This window comes from Nyctibius grandis, chromosome 8 (assembly GCF_013368605.1).
Source record: "Nyctibius grandis isolate bNycGra1 chromosome 8, bNycGra1.pri, whole genome shotgun sequence".
Taxonomy (NCBI): Eukaryota; Metazoa; Chordata; class Aves; order Nyctibiiformes; family Nyctibiidae; genus Nyctibius; species Nyctibius grandis.
This window is the reverse complement of record NC_090665.1, coordinates 4,889,137-4,905,802: the sequence shown is the minus strand read 5'-3', so window position 1 is coordinate 4,905,802 and position 16,666 is coordinate 4,889,137. Positions and strand designations below refer to the sequence as shown.

The following is a 16,666-nucleotide window of genomic DNA, read 5'->3' as shown; positions in this document are numbered from 1 at the left end:
TTAGGGCTGTCAGACCACTTACAACCCACTTTTTGGGGCATTTTTTTGCCTCAGGAAACAAGTTATGACAAATCTGTAAGCATCTATTCTCTTCATTGCCATCACACATTGCTCTGATTGCTGTGTAAACAGTGCTTCTTGGGATGCGTCAGCATCACAGGCCTCCTAATTTGTGCCACTTGCTTTTTTTGGTAAATATGCTCTTTGTGGATATTAAATAGTAAGCAGATGTCCATCAGAAAATGTGCTTTACAGGCACTCTTTTGTTTGATGGAACTTTGAAGAGCAGATACATATTGCCTACTAGCTTTTATTTTTTGAGTCTATTTTAACAAATCAGAAGTAAAAAAAAAAAATGTAAAAACATAGGCTTTCACCAATATTTTAACTTATTTTGCAAGTCATAATATTAGCCAGCCATTCCCAGTTCGTTATTCAGCTTAGAGTTATATAGTTACATAATGGCCCCCTAAACACATATATGTACACACAGAGATGCGTGTACATATGCTGGGTGAGCGGCAGGTGTGACACTGGTCCCTAAAACAGTCACCTTAAACAAAATCTGGCTTTTTCACATCAAATGGGCTTTTGGCCACTGATTTCAGTGGCTGTGGACCACGTCCTTTTAGTCTGGCTCGAGTCTGATGGAATCCCCTTGATTTTGCCAAGGGCAGGAAGCACTACCATTGTCTGAACTGAAGCCTCTTTTACTCTGGCATCCGATTTTTTGGCTGAAACTTTGTGTGTGTTTTAATGATTCTAAAATAAATTTGCCAAATGACTTCCTAATAATCAAAACTATTTTTGCTGCTTCTACTGTTGGTAAATAACACTGCAGAAAAGCTCCTCTAAAGCAGGGAAGAATCACAGAGGGGAGCTCTTATCAATATATTTCCTCAGCAGAAGCTTTATGTGGCACCTCTGGAATCAACAGGAGATTTGTCATTGATTTCAGGAGGAACACCTCGCTTTAAAAGAAGAATCAGACAAATCCCCTCCTCCTTGTATACTTGATATATGGCATAGGATGCACAGTTTTCTCCGGTGCTTCCCAAGTTTGTAATTTGTATTTCACCTTAATGTCACTTTCAGAATTTATTGGCAGCCAGAAGCACTCCATCAGGATTATAGAGTTTTGCCTACTTTTTCGTGGTTATAACTTTTTTTTTAAAGGAGTGTTTAGTTATTTTTACTTAGGTGCTGCATGGGTGAGTTGGTACCAGCCTGCCACCAGAGCGAAGTCATGTTTTTAAGAGACTAGGAGAATACATCAAAACTCTGCTAGCACTTTCACGGATGGGGGGATATTTGGTTAAATAGATGTTTATCTGGGAAAGTCATCATCTGGCTAGCAGCATACTGAATGTTTCTAAGCAGCTAACTTATGTATACTAAACAAATTTGGTTTGGCTGCAGCTAGAGCTGCCCTGTGGAAATTCTCAACATACATTTGTTTGATTGAGCTGTCATTTTCAGTTGATCTGCTGATGATCTGTGTCACTTTGTTTAAATGTCCTGGTGTTTTTTTTTTATACAGTGCAAAATCAGTCTGCTTTCTGTGATGGATTAGATTGAGGTGAAATTTGAGAGTTACTCCTGTTTTCGATTTCTGTGCTCCAAGACAGGTGGGCTGGAATGACAAAGAACTTCACACACAAACACACTAAAACCAAAGTTGAGTGGATGCCCTTATGATTTAAAACATCCGTAGATGTGTCAACTACCAAATGCTCCTGTTCAAAGAAGTTGCTGGGATTTGCACTTTAAACAACAAATGGTATTTATTTGGTCTGTCCTGTTCAGCTAAAATACCTGCACAAACCCAACGTTGAACTCTTTTTCTCCTGCAAAATTCTCTGTGGGTGCACAAGTGCCAGGGGTTTGGCCTCTGGTGAGAAAACACAAGTTTAACCCTAAGATGAAGTCCCTGGTGAGCAGCAGCGAATGGAAATGGGTTCTCCTGCATGGTGGGAGTCTGCCAGCCCTGTTTGGGAACTGGGCAGCGTCTCTGGTGGTCTCAGCCCTGCAGATGTGCTTTTTTTCAGATGCTCTCTAATAGACCAAAGCTTCTTTTGTACTGTAGCACTGGGTTCAGGTTTTTTGGATTTTGGGAAGTATTGCTCTAGCTTTGGGCTATCAATTGTGCTCCCTCAAGTCTGGTATATGTGAGATCCTGGTGCTTCCACTGATCTTGGAGAGGAGTGGTGATGGCTCCAGCAGGGAAAGCAGGACGGTGTGATGCGAGGAGGGGCACAGCCAGCTCCAAGCACGGTACCTGGGAGAGGAATCCCATAGCCAGGCTCAGCCCTTAGCCCCCTGCCTTCCTCTAGCTGACCCTTCCATAGCCCCTGTCCAGAGCCCTCACTCAGATGCATCTTTTCCCTGTATCCAACGTGGGTTCTTGTGCAAGGCTTGCCAGGTTTCAGTCTTCCCTTTAGAGCTCTTCAAAGGCTCACTTTGATCTCCAGCTTTTCCCATGTGGGTTGTGGTCCATACGCAAACTGCCAATGCTCTGCAGAGCAGCCGGACTGTGGCTTTGTGGGGAAGCACTGAGGGATGCCAAGTCCAGACAACTTATTTTCTAAACTTGCCACAAATTTGGTTTGTGACTGTGGGTCAGTTGTGTTCACCCGTGTGGCTGCAGTCTATCCACGGGTGAGATGGAGGCATGGGTGTGCACTGAGTGCTTTTTCAACATGTCCTCACAATAATACTTGTATTTTTTTTTCCCTCTGACATGCTTGGAGTCATGCATGGCCTTACCAAACTTGCCGAATTAAGGTTCATGGGAGTGTGGAGAAGGTCAGTTAAATGCCATTTTGATGCCTGCTTTGAAAAGTGCTCTAGGAAGAGTTGCTTTTATTTGACTTCAGCTTCTAATGAGCTTAGCAGGGAAAGTTTAAAACACAATTTGTTGCTTTCACTTCCTCACTAAGAAAACGTCTTCTGTGAGCAGCAATTGCATCGCTGCTGCTTAAGCAAGTGCAGCCCACGCTGCTTCTGCTGTGTTCTGCTCTCCTGGTACAGACACTGATGCTACGGTGAAGGGTATCTGACAAAAGATCTCTTTCATGACCACTTATGGCTTTGTGAAGCATAACAGTGGAGCTTGAAAATCTCTGAGCATTTTTGGCTTTATTTTGGAAAAAAAGGCATTCAAGTCATTCTCAGAACAATGTTGGGAAAAGTCACATTTTCCTCACATAAAAAAATCCTGCTCAAGCCATTTTTGCTCAAGGACTCCATGACTTCCATGGCTTAGGATGTGTCTCTGTGTGTATATATAGTATTATATTACAGATACATTTTGTATATATACATTCTTTGTCATTATAAACAACACTTAAATCCATGTGTGTAAACATAAATAGATATATAGTTAAATACTCTTTACAACAAGATTAGTCTGTAGTGACATAATAAGTAGAATTAAAGTATATAACAACTGCATGTTAGTTTGAGCTTGTAGGGTCCTCTGTGGTCCTTTGGGATGGAGAGCACTGCCTGGGCCAAGGTCTCTAATGGCATGGCATCCAATTACACTACGGCTGACTTTGCTCCATTAAGTGCTATGTATTTATTTAAGCTGTCATATATCAGCCTGCACGTGAAAACAATAGAACTAGTGAAGATTGCCAGTTTGAAGGCAAAAAAAAAACCCCACATTTTTCAAATTTGCTTCCAAGTTGTTGGGATGAACCAGAAGCTTTCAGAGTGCTGATTTATTGCTCTCTGCTAGCAGCTCACCAGGACCCCTCTGCTTCTCCAAGATCAACAGCTTCATAGAAAGAGATACAAGGTGTATGGAACAAAGAATGGAATAAATTACATTAGCAGTTAACTTTCTTTACAGTTAATATATATCAATAAATATCTACAAAACACTTGAGGCTTTGACCAGGAAGCCATGTAAAATAAACTGTAGTCCTACTCTTATTCTTTCTTTTCTTTTTTTTTTAAAGTCAAAACAGATCTAACTGATGTTAACCGTTTCACAGCAGGAGTCTCGTTCTGGTTTCACACTGGTGTCACTGTTGATTTTGGAGGGGGGATGTGATCGGAATAAGGACTGTCACTCCTCCTGCCTTACAACAGGCTACTGGTGCTACGAGAACACTTAGCATTTCCATACTGTCCTGCTTTGCATCTTCAAAGCACTGGGGAGAGATGAGCTATTCACCATGGGGCTCATCTGAGGCAAATGAGATAATACGATCCTGTGGAAGAAATGGGAAACCCAAGAGGGAATGGGAGAATTTGTTACTGGATATTTTTGTGAAAGCAACTGAGTGTGCAGTGTCAGAGCTACTTGTTCCCAGTATAAGCAAAGGCTCCATGGTTTGATAGACCAAGGAGGTGAGAGCCCAGGAGGTCTTTCCTTCTAGTCCTGTGTGTACTGAAATACCTTCTCGATCTCTTTTTAACTTAGCTGGTCTTGAAAAACTCTTGTCTTTGCTGGTCAAAAACTCCCCAATGGTTTCTCTGTCTTTAATACCTCTCTGTGAAGCTTTGGCTTGCATAGAGGTCTCCAAACATGAGATGAGCACCATTGGCAATTGGGCTCCTGGTCCACAAGAGATGCAGGGGAAACGTTTTCCCTGTGAGAACAGCAATGCAGATGGATGTAACCAATTTTGCTCATTTTCCTCCAAAGAAAGAGGAAAAGGAGTGAACAGAGGGAGGGTGCTACTCTGTGCCTAAGTGAAGGGTGTAGCAAAAGGCATTTTTTTGGCTGAGGTTGCAAATAGTTAAAGAGGGAGCAGGCACCTCCCAGCATTGGCTGCAGACCACCAGCAGGTGAGAGAAGCAAGAGTGGAAAACTCTTAGATAGTGTTGAAAACCTCAAAGCAGTCAACCCACAGAGAGCTTACCCTTCAGAGACGTGCTAGGTAGAAATACAGCCAGACAAACACTCTCGGAGAAGTTTCTAAATTGCACGAGGAACAATTTTATAGGAAAGAGGTGACAACATCCTGGATTTGCCTAATTTCTGCAAACACTTTTCCTTTTAAAATAAGTTTCCTGATTGCTCAGCAAAACTCTCAAAGCTGTAATATTTGGGGTTTGGTTTTTTTTTTAACTTAATGGTTTCATTTTCCATGATTTTTTGGTAACAACATGGAAAAGAAATGAAAAGTGGGAAGAGAAAGAAATGGGAGAGTAGAGAGAAAATGAAGGGTTTTCAGGAGAAAAGCTAAACTCTGTTTTTCAAACCCCTTCCTGTAGCAGAGGATGCAGACAGGGCACGGGGAGGGAGCTGTGGTCGCTGGCAGTGAAGCAGTGCAGCATCCTTCAGCTGGGCTGAAGGGGTGCACGAAGAACCGTGGTGATGGAAGGGCCGGGTCCTTGTTTTACCTCTGTGTGATTGGTTTGGTTGCAAAAAGCCTAACGTTTCCCCACATCCTCTTATGCAAAGGCCAAGGAAAATAATTGCTACAAATCCTTGTAGCTCATCACGCCCTCATGTACGCCACGCTTTCTAGAAAAAATAAACGATCTTAGAAAGGCAATGGAGAACTGTAAGTGTACTCAAGGGGTGTAGTTTTCTTTTGCCTCTGTCCTTGTTTAAAGTCATACTGTCATGGACTCTGGGGCTTGCTGTAGGGCAGCAAGTAGCTTTTTCCCCGTTGTGCTTGGATGCCTACAATAAATGCCATCAGTTTTGTGGACAAGCTTTATCTGCATCACTGCTGAAGTTATCATTTCATTAAAGTCACTGGCAAAAGTCCCACTGACTTTAGGATACCCCATAAATCCCAAGTTTGCTGGAGAGACCTGCCTTCCGAAGTGTGCTGGGAAAAACAAATATATTGATCATAAATATTTTGTTATTAAAAATTAATTAGTGCTTATTTCAAATGTATGGCTGGGACAGGTAGAATTTGGTTTGTCAGAACAAACTGTGGCAGTGTTTGGAGGAATGAGCAGCATCTGGAGCAAAGGGAAAGTGGGATCAGTGGAGATAATGTAGATAAAGCTGTTCAGAATGTTTTTTTTTTTGCTGGAAAAATTGAAACAAAAGAGATTCTTGCACTCTGAAAACATGTATATGTTGTGTCAAGTGAGATACTGCTGAGAAGGACTTGTCAAAGCTATGTGTGCCAGCCAAGGAGCTAGGTCTTCTTGGGGACAAATGGGAACAAATTGTCATCCATGTCTTGGGATAATCCCACCCAAAACAATGCTGTCATGCAGGAATAAAAGTGTTCTTCCATATGATGAAATAAAACTGTCTCAAAGGGGTTTTTTTTGGTAAAAAATAGCATGACTTTACTTATCCGGACAGGTTGGATATAAATGTATACTGATGCCCTACAGAACGATGCAGAATACACCCGCACATGTAACATGAAGTATAGTGACTCTTAAGATTCATGATTTTCCAATTAGCTAAGTACATCCTGCTTGTTACTGGGTGACCTTGTGGAGATATAACTACAGCACATGATGTCGAGAAGTCACTTGCAGGAAAAATTGTGGCCTTGTATCTCCTCGGAAACAAATGCTGGAAACCAGACTTGCCAGACCTTCAGTTTTTGAAGTGGACAGTATTGGAGGATTAATTATTTGATACTTTTCCTGATTAGTGTTTTGTTACAAGGGCTTCTGTTAGTGTTTCAAGGACTTAACTGCAGAGTATCACAGTGTCACTCATATAATTAAGACTGTCTCATTGTAATTGCATAATTAAAAAGCTGTCTGGCTGCTGGTACAAAACCTTCTGTCTCTGTTCTATGGCAGCTCAGTTTTCCAGAGGCATCTCCCAGAAACTCCAGCCCTCCCTGAAATACTTGGGTATAGTATGTGAATGGGTACATCACTGGTACCCTGCTGCATCCACTGGGCCTTCTTCGATAATCCCTCAGCTCTTGCTCTTTCATCCCCAGCAGCTGCCTCTCCACTGCTTCATGTCCCGTACTCTTCCCAAGTGGAGTGAGGCAGGGCATCCCTTTGGGATTCAGGCAGGGCAGGTCCCCTCCCCGATGGTTTCCGGAGGGGCTGGGTTGGCTGAGCCTGAACCAATTCATTTTTTTAACCTATTGGTGCTTAGAGTGAGGATTGTTCAGCTTCCCAAAGCAGATGTGTGGGTGTTTGTCAGCTAGTGCTGAAGTGGCTGCTGGCACGAAGGGGTTAAATTCCTTTTTATTTGTAATGTGCTTTTGAAACAAAACTTCATGACCTGGCTTTTTTTTTTTTCCTCCTCTCTCTCTCTCTCAAGTGATTACACTTTGGTGCATTATAAGGGAGCAAATGCATTTGTGTCTCAGGACCGTACTCTACCGGATACTGACATGTTCAACATCTCCCGTGGCTTACCAAACACATCAGGGATGTGGACCTCCCTCTGTTTTCTCATTATGCCAAATAATGAAACGTGGAAATAATTCTAATCCTTTCTTCTGGTTGCGCTGTACCTCTGAAAATATGATAAACTCAATCCAATTAAAAGTCATTACCTCTACAAGTCTCAGTCTCTATCTATAACCTTTGTTTTATAATTCACTCTGTTATCTGTCTTCATTATAATTTGGTAGAGTAGTCATCTTTTATTACTGCTTGCTGTTAGAAAGAGGCATGTGATTTCCAGTGCTACTGTGTGACACATCTCAGTTTAAAACAGTAAAGGTCTACTAATGAGTAAAAAGAAGTTCAGTTACACTGATTTCTTACATCGAGATAGTTTCATTTGTGTTGATTATAATACTGTAGGTTTAAGTAATTATTTTGATTTAAAAATGTTCATTTGCAGCAATAGTTTTTCACCATGTCAGGGACTGTTAAAGTGCATTACCTTTTCTGTCTTACCCCAGCTGATACAGATTTAGTTGAATTTTGTTCCTGGTTAACACTTTCTATATATAAGTGGCTGATCTCACTAATTCACATTTAACCTTCCCATCCTTAGTTTTCTCCTAAGCACATTGGCTTCTCGTGGCACGTCAGTGTGAGAACATATGTCATGTTTACCATTATGGCAATCAAACAATGAACAAAAGCTGGTTCCTCTAATCCATCTTCCTCCCTTAGCAGTGACCAGTACTCAGGGCTCAAAATTTCAAGGCAGACTTTTCCCCCCCTGCCCCTTGGGTATACTCCATGTAGAGAGTCGCAAAGGGCATTAGTGAGTATGTGTTAGTGGCTGCAGCTCCACTTGGTTGAAATATTTTACTAAGATACAAATTTAAGCTATTAATTAGAGTTTCAGCATGCTTTGGGCTGCCTCCCAGCTGGCGTGGATCTCTACAGGCTCCTTGCTAGCTGCAGATCTGGCCCTCAGTATATCAAACCCTACAGCTGGCATTTCCCTCTTCTCTTACCCCCTGCTCTGTGTAACCCAGAAAAGATTTTGAAAGTCAAATATATATTTATTCCATTGAGGAAACTTTATCAACCAGCACCAAAGTTTATTGGCACTAGCTAGTGATATAATGGGTAGTTTAAACCCTGCTAACTGCGAATAATTTTTCAGCAGTGTTTATGATTGCAGTAGACTCTAACAGACCAGAAGTACAGATAACATAAATATTTCTACCAGAGATGATTGTATTGGAACTATAAATAAAATTAGACTTAACTTGTAAATAAATTCAGTGCATGCCAGCCAACACTTATAATTCTTTGTTGCTGCGTGTAATACAGTAATTTGTATGGAAAGGGCACAGGAACACAAGCAGCCAAATTTTGCTTTTCAGTTACACAGGTGCAACTTCCCCTGACATCAAGGAGAGCGGCTCCTGTGCAAATGAAAGTAGAATCTGACCCATAGTCTCTCAGTGCTGGACCCTAATTAAAAGCCAGCGTCTGGTCCACATCAGATGCTTTTGACTGTGTTACTCAATTAGACACGAATGACACTAGACAGAGCACCAAATGCTACAAGTTATTGTAGGGGCTGATAGTGAGAATTGCCAGAGATGACGGGCAGGTCCCTATGCAGTTACTATATTATGACTTTGCTGGTCTAGTACCAACACTTGGCAATGCTGAAATTATCCTCTCTCAAAGGCCTGATACTCTTGAGTGTGTGTAACTTTGCTTCTCACTCACATGTGGACAGATTTCTCCCAAGTGCTTGGTGCTCATCCCACCATCAGGAGCTCGCTTCTGCTCCCAGTATGAGTCTCTTGTTTCAGGGTTATTTTCTGCACATGCAATAATTTGAGAAGCAAAAGCTGCTTCCCGTGCAAGGAAGGGTTTTAATTTGTCTTGTGAGTTATCTGTGCTGATGTGCCTCTTGCCATGAGGCACAGACAGAAGCTACCAGCAACCCTGAGCCCTTTGCATAGGGTGCCCCAGGGGTGATCCAAACCAAGCTCCCTTTCCACTTCATGGGGATCCTGCAGCCCCCTGCGCAGCACCGTAAGTTGGTGGTTTCTGTACTTCAGCCCCAAAGCACATTGTGCTCAGGCTGCCTCGGGCTGCCTTTTTCTCCTGTCTTTGTCTGCGCAGCTTTTCCTACAACTCCCTCTTCTGCCGACACCGCAGAAAGGTTTGCTCGGTGCGGCTCGGCACCGCTGTGCGAGGAGGGTTTGAGTGTGCTGTGCGAATGCCCTCCGCAATCCGCAGCCTCGCGGGCACGAAGGTAGAGCTGATATCTGGGCACCGCATTTCCCTCTCATTTTGTTACTTTAGTGTCAATCTGAAGAAAGTCGAGTGACTTTGGCTAGCTCCAGGACAGACACTGATTTAGTTTATTCCTTAGTGCAAGTCTAAAGTAATTACTTTGAATTTAACAGTCGTGTAAGAGAAATCAGAATCTGGCCCTTGAGACCAACACACGGGTGCTTTGGTCCCCCTTGCTCTCGTTTGCATGGCCCATGAGCATGGTTTTCAGGGCTGGACCTTTTGAGTGTGTTCAGGACAGCTTTGGTTTTCTCTTGCTTGTGTTAGTGTCAAGTAATACAAGTATGCAAAATACCCGTGCATTTGAAAGCTGTTTGTGAATGTAATTTTCCTTTGTAATGGAAATAACAATTCAAAACCGCTTCAAGTGCCGTGTTTATCTCTAACCTTACTTGTAATCTCTTTTGTTGTACAACCAAACTTTCTATTTCTAAATCAGTTTTTCTCTCCCCTGTTAGTTTTATGATTTTTACCTAACTGGGAATTACTAGTTCTATTCTGCTTAGAATCTAATCTTATTTGACTAGGTCTGTCTGATGCTTTTCACAATGGGGTCCTGCCTGGGACTCACAGATTGTGTTACAATACAAATAATAATAAATAATGGTCATTAGGTCCAGCACCACAGAACAGTTCTGTGAATAGGGAGCAGCACAAACCAGTTTCAGGTATGTTAACTGATAAAATGTTCAAGTTAGAGTAATGTAGCTCTTGGCTAAAGTCCCTTCTGTGCCTGGAGATAGTAACCCAATCTCTGCATATTTCTAAAGCTAAGGATCCTTCTCTGCTTCTCCTCTGGAGGACATGAGTGGCCCCCTCTGAGCTGTGCCTACCTGGTGTGGGACTATCAGGTGGCTCCCATTTCGTTCACCATTGGCTATATGCTCATTTTGAAGCTAAGGGCTTTTCTTTTAATTTTCTGCTTTTCCTGACCTCCTGTGTTCTAGACCGATGTGGATATATTTTGTAATCAATCAGTCCCTGCCTGTAACAGTTTTTTCTTTAATACTTGTTCAAACAGAAATGCAGATAAAGGTGTCCTGTTTGTATGCAACAGGAAATGCCTGCCTCCTTTTCAGATATCCCTGCAAATACTCCACGCTGATTTCCTCAGCGCTGAATAGAAATGCTAGGTCAAACAAACATAAATGCTCTCTGGTCTCTTTCAAGGATTTGATTCAGGTACATTGTGGTACATTCAGGCCAACCCTCACCTTGTGCAGGAGAAGGGACTAATTCACCTGATCCTACTGTGCTCCCCCAAAACCTTCATTAATGCATCCTTGCCAAAGGCTTGTATCCGGCATGGTCAACAGAGCTAGCGGAGCTCAAAGCTCCTGACATGCGATGGACTTCTCCCATTGAACAGCGCCAGGTCCTTCTAATGCCTCATCTTTGGGGTTAGGGGTCATCTTTCTCACCTTTGAGAAGTTGCAGGCATGAACCTGTATATATCTTCTCATTGCAAAGAGCCACTTCCACATTTATCTCAGCTCTTACTTTATCCTGCTTGGAAAATGATGGCATTAGAAACACTTCTGAAGTAGGCTCTCTAGATGCTTTTGCTTCCAGCCTACCTCCTTCATGCAGAGTAATCAACCATCCAGCTTATGATTAAGTCACTGGTGGCCACGTGCATGACTCCAAGTGCAGAGAACTGGATTTACGTGCTAAAGAGTTCACCAGTCAATAGTCACTTTGGGAATGTATATCCTCAGGCACAAATTGCTTGAAGAAAGGGAGAATGGATAGTCAGTATGGATATGTTTGTTTGTTAAGGGTAACCTTGTGTCTGGAGATCTGGATGCAGATTTGATCCTTGGAGGACTTTGTGTGAACTTTGAGTTGAAGACGACCCTGAAATGCTGAAATGCCGAAATGCCTGTGGCTGATGCAACAGGCTAGTGCGTCCCCTTGACGTGAGACACTGTCGTGCGGCATTTCACCTGCAGAAAGTCATGGTTTCATTGACGGTGTGGCCTGGTGTGCTTTTAAAAACAGCATGCCTTTGCCTTGCGAGCAGTCACAGCCAGTGGAAAGCAGTTTGGGCTCTGTTCAGCAACCTCTGCCTCCCTTGGTCGTTAGTGCCTCCTACCTAATTGCTTTTGGAGAGGAAGAGCGTGCTGAACTGCTAAGAGCCATTCAAATGGAAGGAAGTCCTCTCCTCCTCCCAGCCATGCACAGGAGCCCTCTTGGTCTTGAAATGACCCCAGACCCTGGAGTTACGACAGTAGCTTGGGAATGTCACTCTGCCATCCTCATCAGGCACATCCCCAACATGCAGCCACTTGGACTTTTTCCTGCTGGCATACAAGGTTGTGTCAAAAGTGTAAATGCAGGTGTCCACCCTGGTCTTTTAAGTAGCAATTAACCTTTCCTCCTGGGTTTCCTTTGAAGCTTGCTCATGTTTTTATTGTAAAATAGCAGTGAAGAATTTTATGGAGGCTAATATCTAAGCTTCCATGTTACCTCATCTGGTCTGTTCCCTTATCAGGGGCCTCAATTTTATTTCATCCCATTTCTAGCAGGGATAATTACTGGACTTTAAAGAAGCCATGTTGAATTTCGAAACTGCGGTGCTATCTGTGCAAATGATTTCAGCTCCCTGGGAAGACGATGCTTACCAGCACAGTCCCTGTGTCTAATTCTAACCTCAAAAAGGTTTTCTATTAGTCCATATTCCATGGTTTTACTAGAAGTCCCTCTGATCCATGTGGGTGTAAATTTTAAGGGGAATAGTCCCACAGCCTTTGAAAATGAAGACCAGATCCTTGTTCATGTATGCTGATTTTAATATAGCTCTTTCTATCATTAATTTCACAAATATATCTTAATAGTCCTCCTGTCTCTTGGTCATTGCAATTCAACTTCTTGTTTATTTTGATGTTTTAAAATACATTTTTGCTAGAATACGTTGCTATTTCAGGCAGAATAACATTTCATTAATCCGTTTTACCCACACTGCTAGGGCTTTGGGGCATATAGGCGTATTATATTTTCCAGAGCTTTCAAACTGAAAGCCCGTGTTTAAGGACGACATCGGGTGTGGCTGCTGGAAATCAAAGGAGGCACAATAGACCCAGCAAACGGACTTGTCTCCCTGCCAGGCTTCCAGAGGCCAATTTATCAGCTGCAGGTTTGACCCTATATGGCTAAAAATGAGTGTAGCCAGAATGACTGAGATAAGTATAACCGAGGCCTTTGAGTCTGCAAGAGAGAAATTAAACTGGACTGTCCCTGGGGGAGAAGAAACATCTGTAAAGCTGTGCTCACTAAATGTTTAAGGCTCAGCTTGTGCTGGCTCGTGGGCAGGAGCTGCCGGCAAGTGGGGCTGAGCAAGGTGGCCCTTTGGGAAAAGGCACAGAGCAGGCTGTTGCTTGCTGTGACTTAAATGATTTGGCTGAGCTGATTCGTTGTTTGGTGGATGAGAATTGAGTGTGGCCGTGGGGCACAGGGATAGCCTTGGTTTTATGGGGCACTGCTTGGTGGGGTGGGGACAACGGCAATGACGGTGTGAGATGGGCCTTTTAAGGAGTCTGAGTGTCAGGCACCCAGCTGTCATGGAAAATCAGTAGGATTTAGATGCTTGAAGTTTTTAACCCCCACTTCCAGTAAGCCATGTGCTTATCATCATCCAGATCACTTTCCTTGTGTGATTTCTCTTCCTGAATCCCATGTGTATACATGGGTTAAGGTTTTTTTTTTTTCTGTGTTTCAAAAACAGCTGAAGTCTTTTAGGCAGGACTGCAATCTAAACAGTTGGGGAAAGACATTTCAATGGGAGCGAGCCTGCCCTGGATGGACACAGCATTGCTGCTGGCCCGTGAAGTCAGAGCGCATCAGAGTTTCAGGGATGCTCCGGAGGCATGGACCAACCTCCCTCACCGGTCCCACCATGCAGGAGTAGAGCCATGTTTGGGGGCAGCAGCAATGCCCCAGCGTAACAGAGGTGGCTGCTAATGAGGTTGTTTCAGTGCAGGGTGAAATGAATGGTGACATCCAGGTGGAGCTGTGTCTCTACCCCTTTCATGTCCTCTGTCCTGTCCCTTGGAGTCCAGGTTGAGTTTTGCTGGGAAGTACGGGCATGGGCTCATAGGTGCTACACACAGAGCAAGCTCTGTGCTGGGGCTTTCAGGAGCTCTTGAGCATCTTTGCTAAACTTGGCACTGCTGAGCTATGACAGGCAGGATTTCTGAAGCGTAAGTGATGAAAAATCCCTCTGTGTGTCCTTCTTAGCTAAATGGTAGAGTCAGTCAAGATTTTCAACTTCTCAGGGAGCCAGGTATTAGAAAAGTGACAAACTAATCAATATTGGGTTCAATCGTTGAAGTGAAGGGAGTCTGCCAAACCAGAGGCCGAGGGAATGGGTAGCTGAACTTTCTTGTGACATGTATGAGGTCATAGCCAGTGCCACATAAAAGAAAGAAAAACAGTTCATGGCTGTGAATAAATTGCTCACAGATGAAGAATCCAGTTTGCCAGTCATGTGATGGGAGCAATCTATTCAAATGATTTGTTATGTCCCAGTGTTTGTCTTAGGCAGTATCAGAAGCATGAAAGTACAGATATAAAACTGTGAGATAATATGTAACAAAGATGTGAGAGATAATGGGGTATGACCGGTTTCTAGTGGAAAAGGCATACGGTGCTAATCTACCATGGATAGTTTCTTAAATGAGCAAGAAATTGAAAGAACATTCTAAAGTTTCCTGTTTCTTCACTGAAACGGAGTCATTCTGAACGCCAAACCCAGCGTAACACTTTAATTTCTGGGCCAACAATATTATGCAAATATCCTCATGCTCAGATCTTAAATACCCAATCTCTCAGCTTAGTTCCTTGGAGAATAGTATTCTTGCCTCCTACTTAGGTTAAAATTAAGTGCAATGGGTTCTGGTGTGTAGGAAAATACAGTAACATTAATAAAGTTAAATGAATGTAAATAATTAAGAAGTTTTTCAGTTCTTTTTATTCCTTTTGCATGTACTATTGGGTTGTGTACTGTGGTGCTGGTGCAGCTAAAGGCCCTGCTGAAGTCACTCAGAGCTTTTTGACTAAAAGGAATGTACAAGCAGCCTTACGTTTTGAGCTGTCAAAAATAGTGAGTTTTTCTTTTTTTTTTTTTTGTCTGCTGGCTAAGCCCCAGAGCTGAAGGCTTTTTTTTTTAATGTGTTTTGGATCTGCCCCAGGTTTTTTTGCAACTGTAAGAGGAGAAGGTTCATGTTCTCTATAAGGTGCTGTTTGGATCCTGAACTTATTTTAGACCATTGCATTTCTTGGAGGTCAATGGTAAGACACTGATTTACATCAGCTGAAGTTCTTGCCAAGAGTTGTGTGGTGGGCTGGATCCTTTCCTCCGAAGACTAATTGGAGGCCATCAAACTTAATTTTGGCTACTTTACGTTCAATCTGTCTCTCTGAAAGACCAGTAAAGCTTTCCTGCTTTTCCCTTCACTTAGATTTCAGTTGTAACATATAATGCTGGCTTTCAATTGTAATTTCAAAGAGTATGCAATGCAAAGCGCTGTATCCGGACCAGATTGGACAATAGGGTGTGCCTGCATATACATCTGTATGTAATTCCCTCACTTGTGTTCAATGATGTAAACCACTTTTGATGTCAGGAATATTGAGAAAACACTGTGTACCTCAAGGCCTACACCAGGCAAAAGGCTCGGCTCCTTCTGGGGTGAGGTTCTGCTGCAGGACTAGTGATTGATGAAGGTGCTGCCTGCCTACCAAACTGTCCTCTCCATTTCATGTGCAGGCTGAAAAGGTTTCATATGCAAAATCTGTCAGGATATTTCAAGTTCTACTATCTGGCTTTATTTTCCAGGTGATGAATGTTTGTATGAAAGCTTTCCTGAACTTCCTTTGGAGGAAGCGCCAGAAGCTGATGGAGAGACTGCAAACATCCAGTGTCCAACATCCATCAGCATTCAAGAGCCGTCTTCTCCAGCAACCTCCAGTGAAGCTTTCACGCCAAAGGAGAACTCTCCTTACAAGGCTCCGATATACATTCCTGATGACATTCCCATTCCTTCAGAGTTTGAGCTCAGAGAATCCAACATTCCTGGAGCAGGATTAGGGATATGGACCAAAAGGAAGATTGAAGCAGGGGAAAAGTTTGGCCCTTTTGTAGGAGAGCAGCGGCCACACCTTAAAGATCCCAGTTACGGTTGGGAGGTAAGGCACTTTACATTCTTCCGGTCTGTTGAACTCTCTTGTGTGTCTATAAACACAAATATTTGCAGAATTTGAGTCCTATCCTGCAGCAGCCAGAGGATATTTTTGTGCATTGAGACTGCTTTGTGGTCATTCGGGGCTTTCTGGATGGAAAGAAGTATAAATTAAAAAAGAGAAAAGAAAAAAGGCAGAAATTATTGTTGCTCTTTATGCATGAAATCTGTCTGGGTGGATATTGTCAGGTGATGCCTTTTTTTGGGAAGGAGAGGAAGAAGCTGCGTTGTTGGAACATTTCTGTACCGTTTTTAATTTGCTCTTGTGCAGTCCTGCAGTACGGCTGTGGGTGAGGGATTTGCAAACAACACTGCACTATTTGAAAAGAGACTGGGTGCTGTTTTCAGGGTTGTGCATTTCCACTTTCTGTCAACAATGGTTAGAATAACCCTAAAATCTAGTCTTATGTGACTAAAATTGCCATTGCGGGACCTTGTGCTACTTGGGGACTTCGAATGCTGGGGCCTTGAACCTGCTTCCATTTAACTCAATAGAAATTTTGCAATTGATTTGGTGAAAGTATGTTTGGATGTTGGTGTCAAACCTAGCACGTGTGGAGATGATGTGGCGCATGTTCCTTCTGCAGGTGCTCTGAGAAATGTTGCTTTTCTTGAAGGAGCTCAAGGCCTCCTTTGGCGAGTACAGCAGTTCTCTTGCCTTCTCTGTCTTTGCAGGCAACATGTTTTCCTTGCTCTGATATCACCGTGGAGCTGGCTGAGTTGCATGTCCATGGTCAGGTCAGGGCTGTAGACCTGAGGTGGTGCACGTTGCTGGTTGTGTTATGGTGTAACAAATGTTC

The 16,666-nt window shown here is 43.0% G+C and overlaps 1 protein-coding gene across 6 annotated transcripts in view; it reads left to right on the top strand.

Moving 5' to 3' along the window:
- MECOM (MDS1 and EVI1 complex locus) overlaps window positions 1–16,666 on the top strand; it is a 343,388-nt gene that overhangs the window by 137,171 nt on the left and 189,551 nt on the right. For all 6 annotated transcript variants that reach the window (XM_068406158.1, XM_068406155.1, XM_068406156.1 and 3 more), the window contains exon 2: window positions 15,464–15,813. In XM_068406158.1, the coding sequence (XP_068262259.1) occupies window positions 15,464–15,813 (350 nt within the window). The remainder of the gene's footprint in view (window positions 1–15,463; window positions 15,814–16,666) is intronic.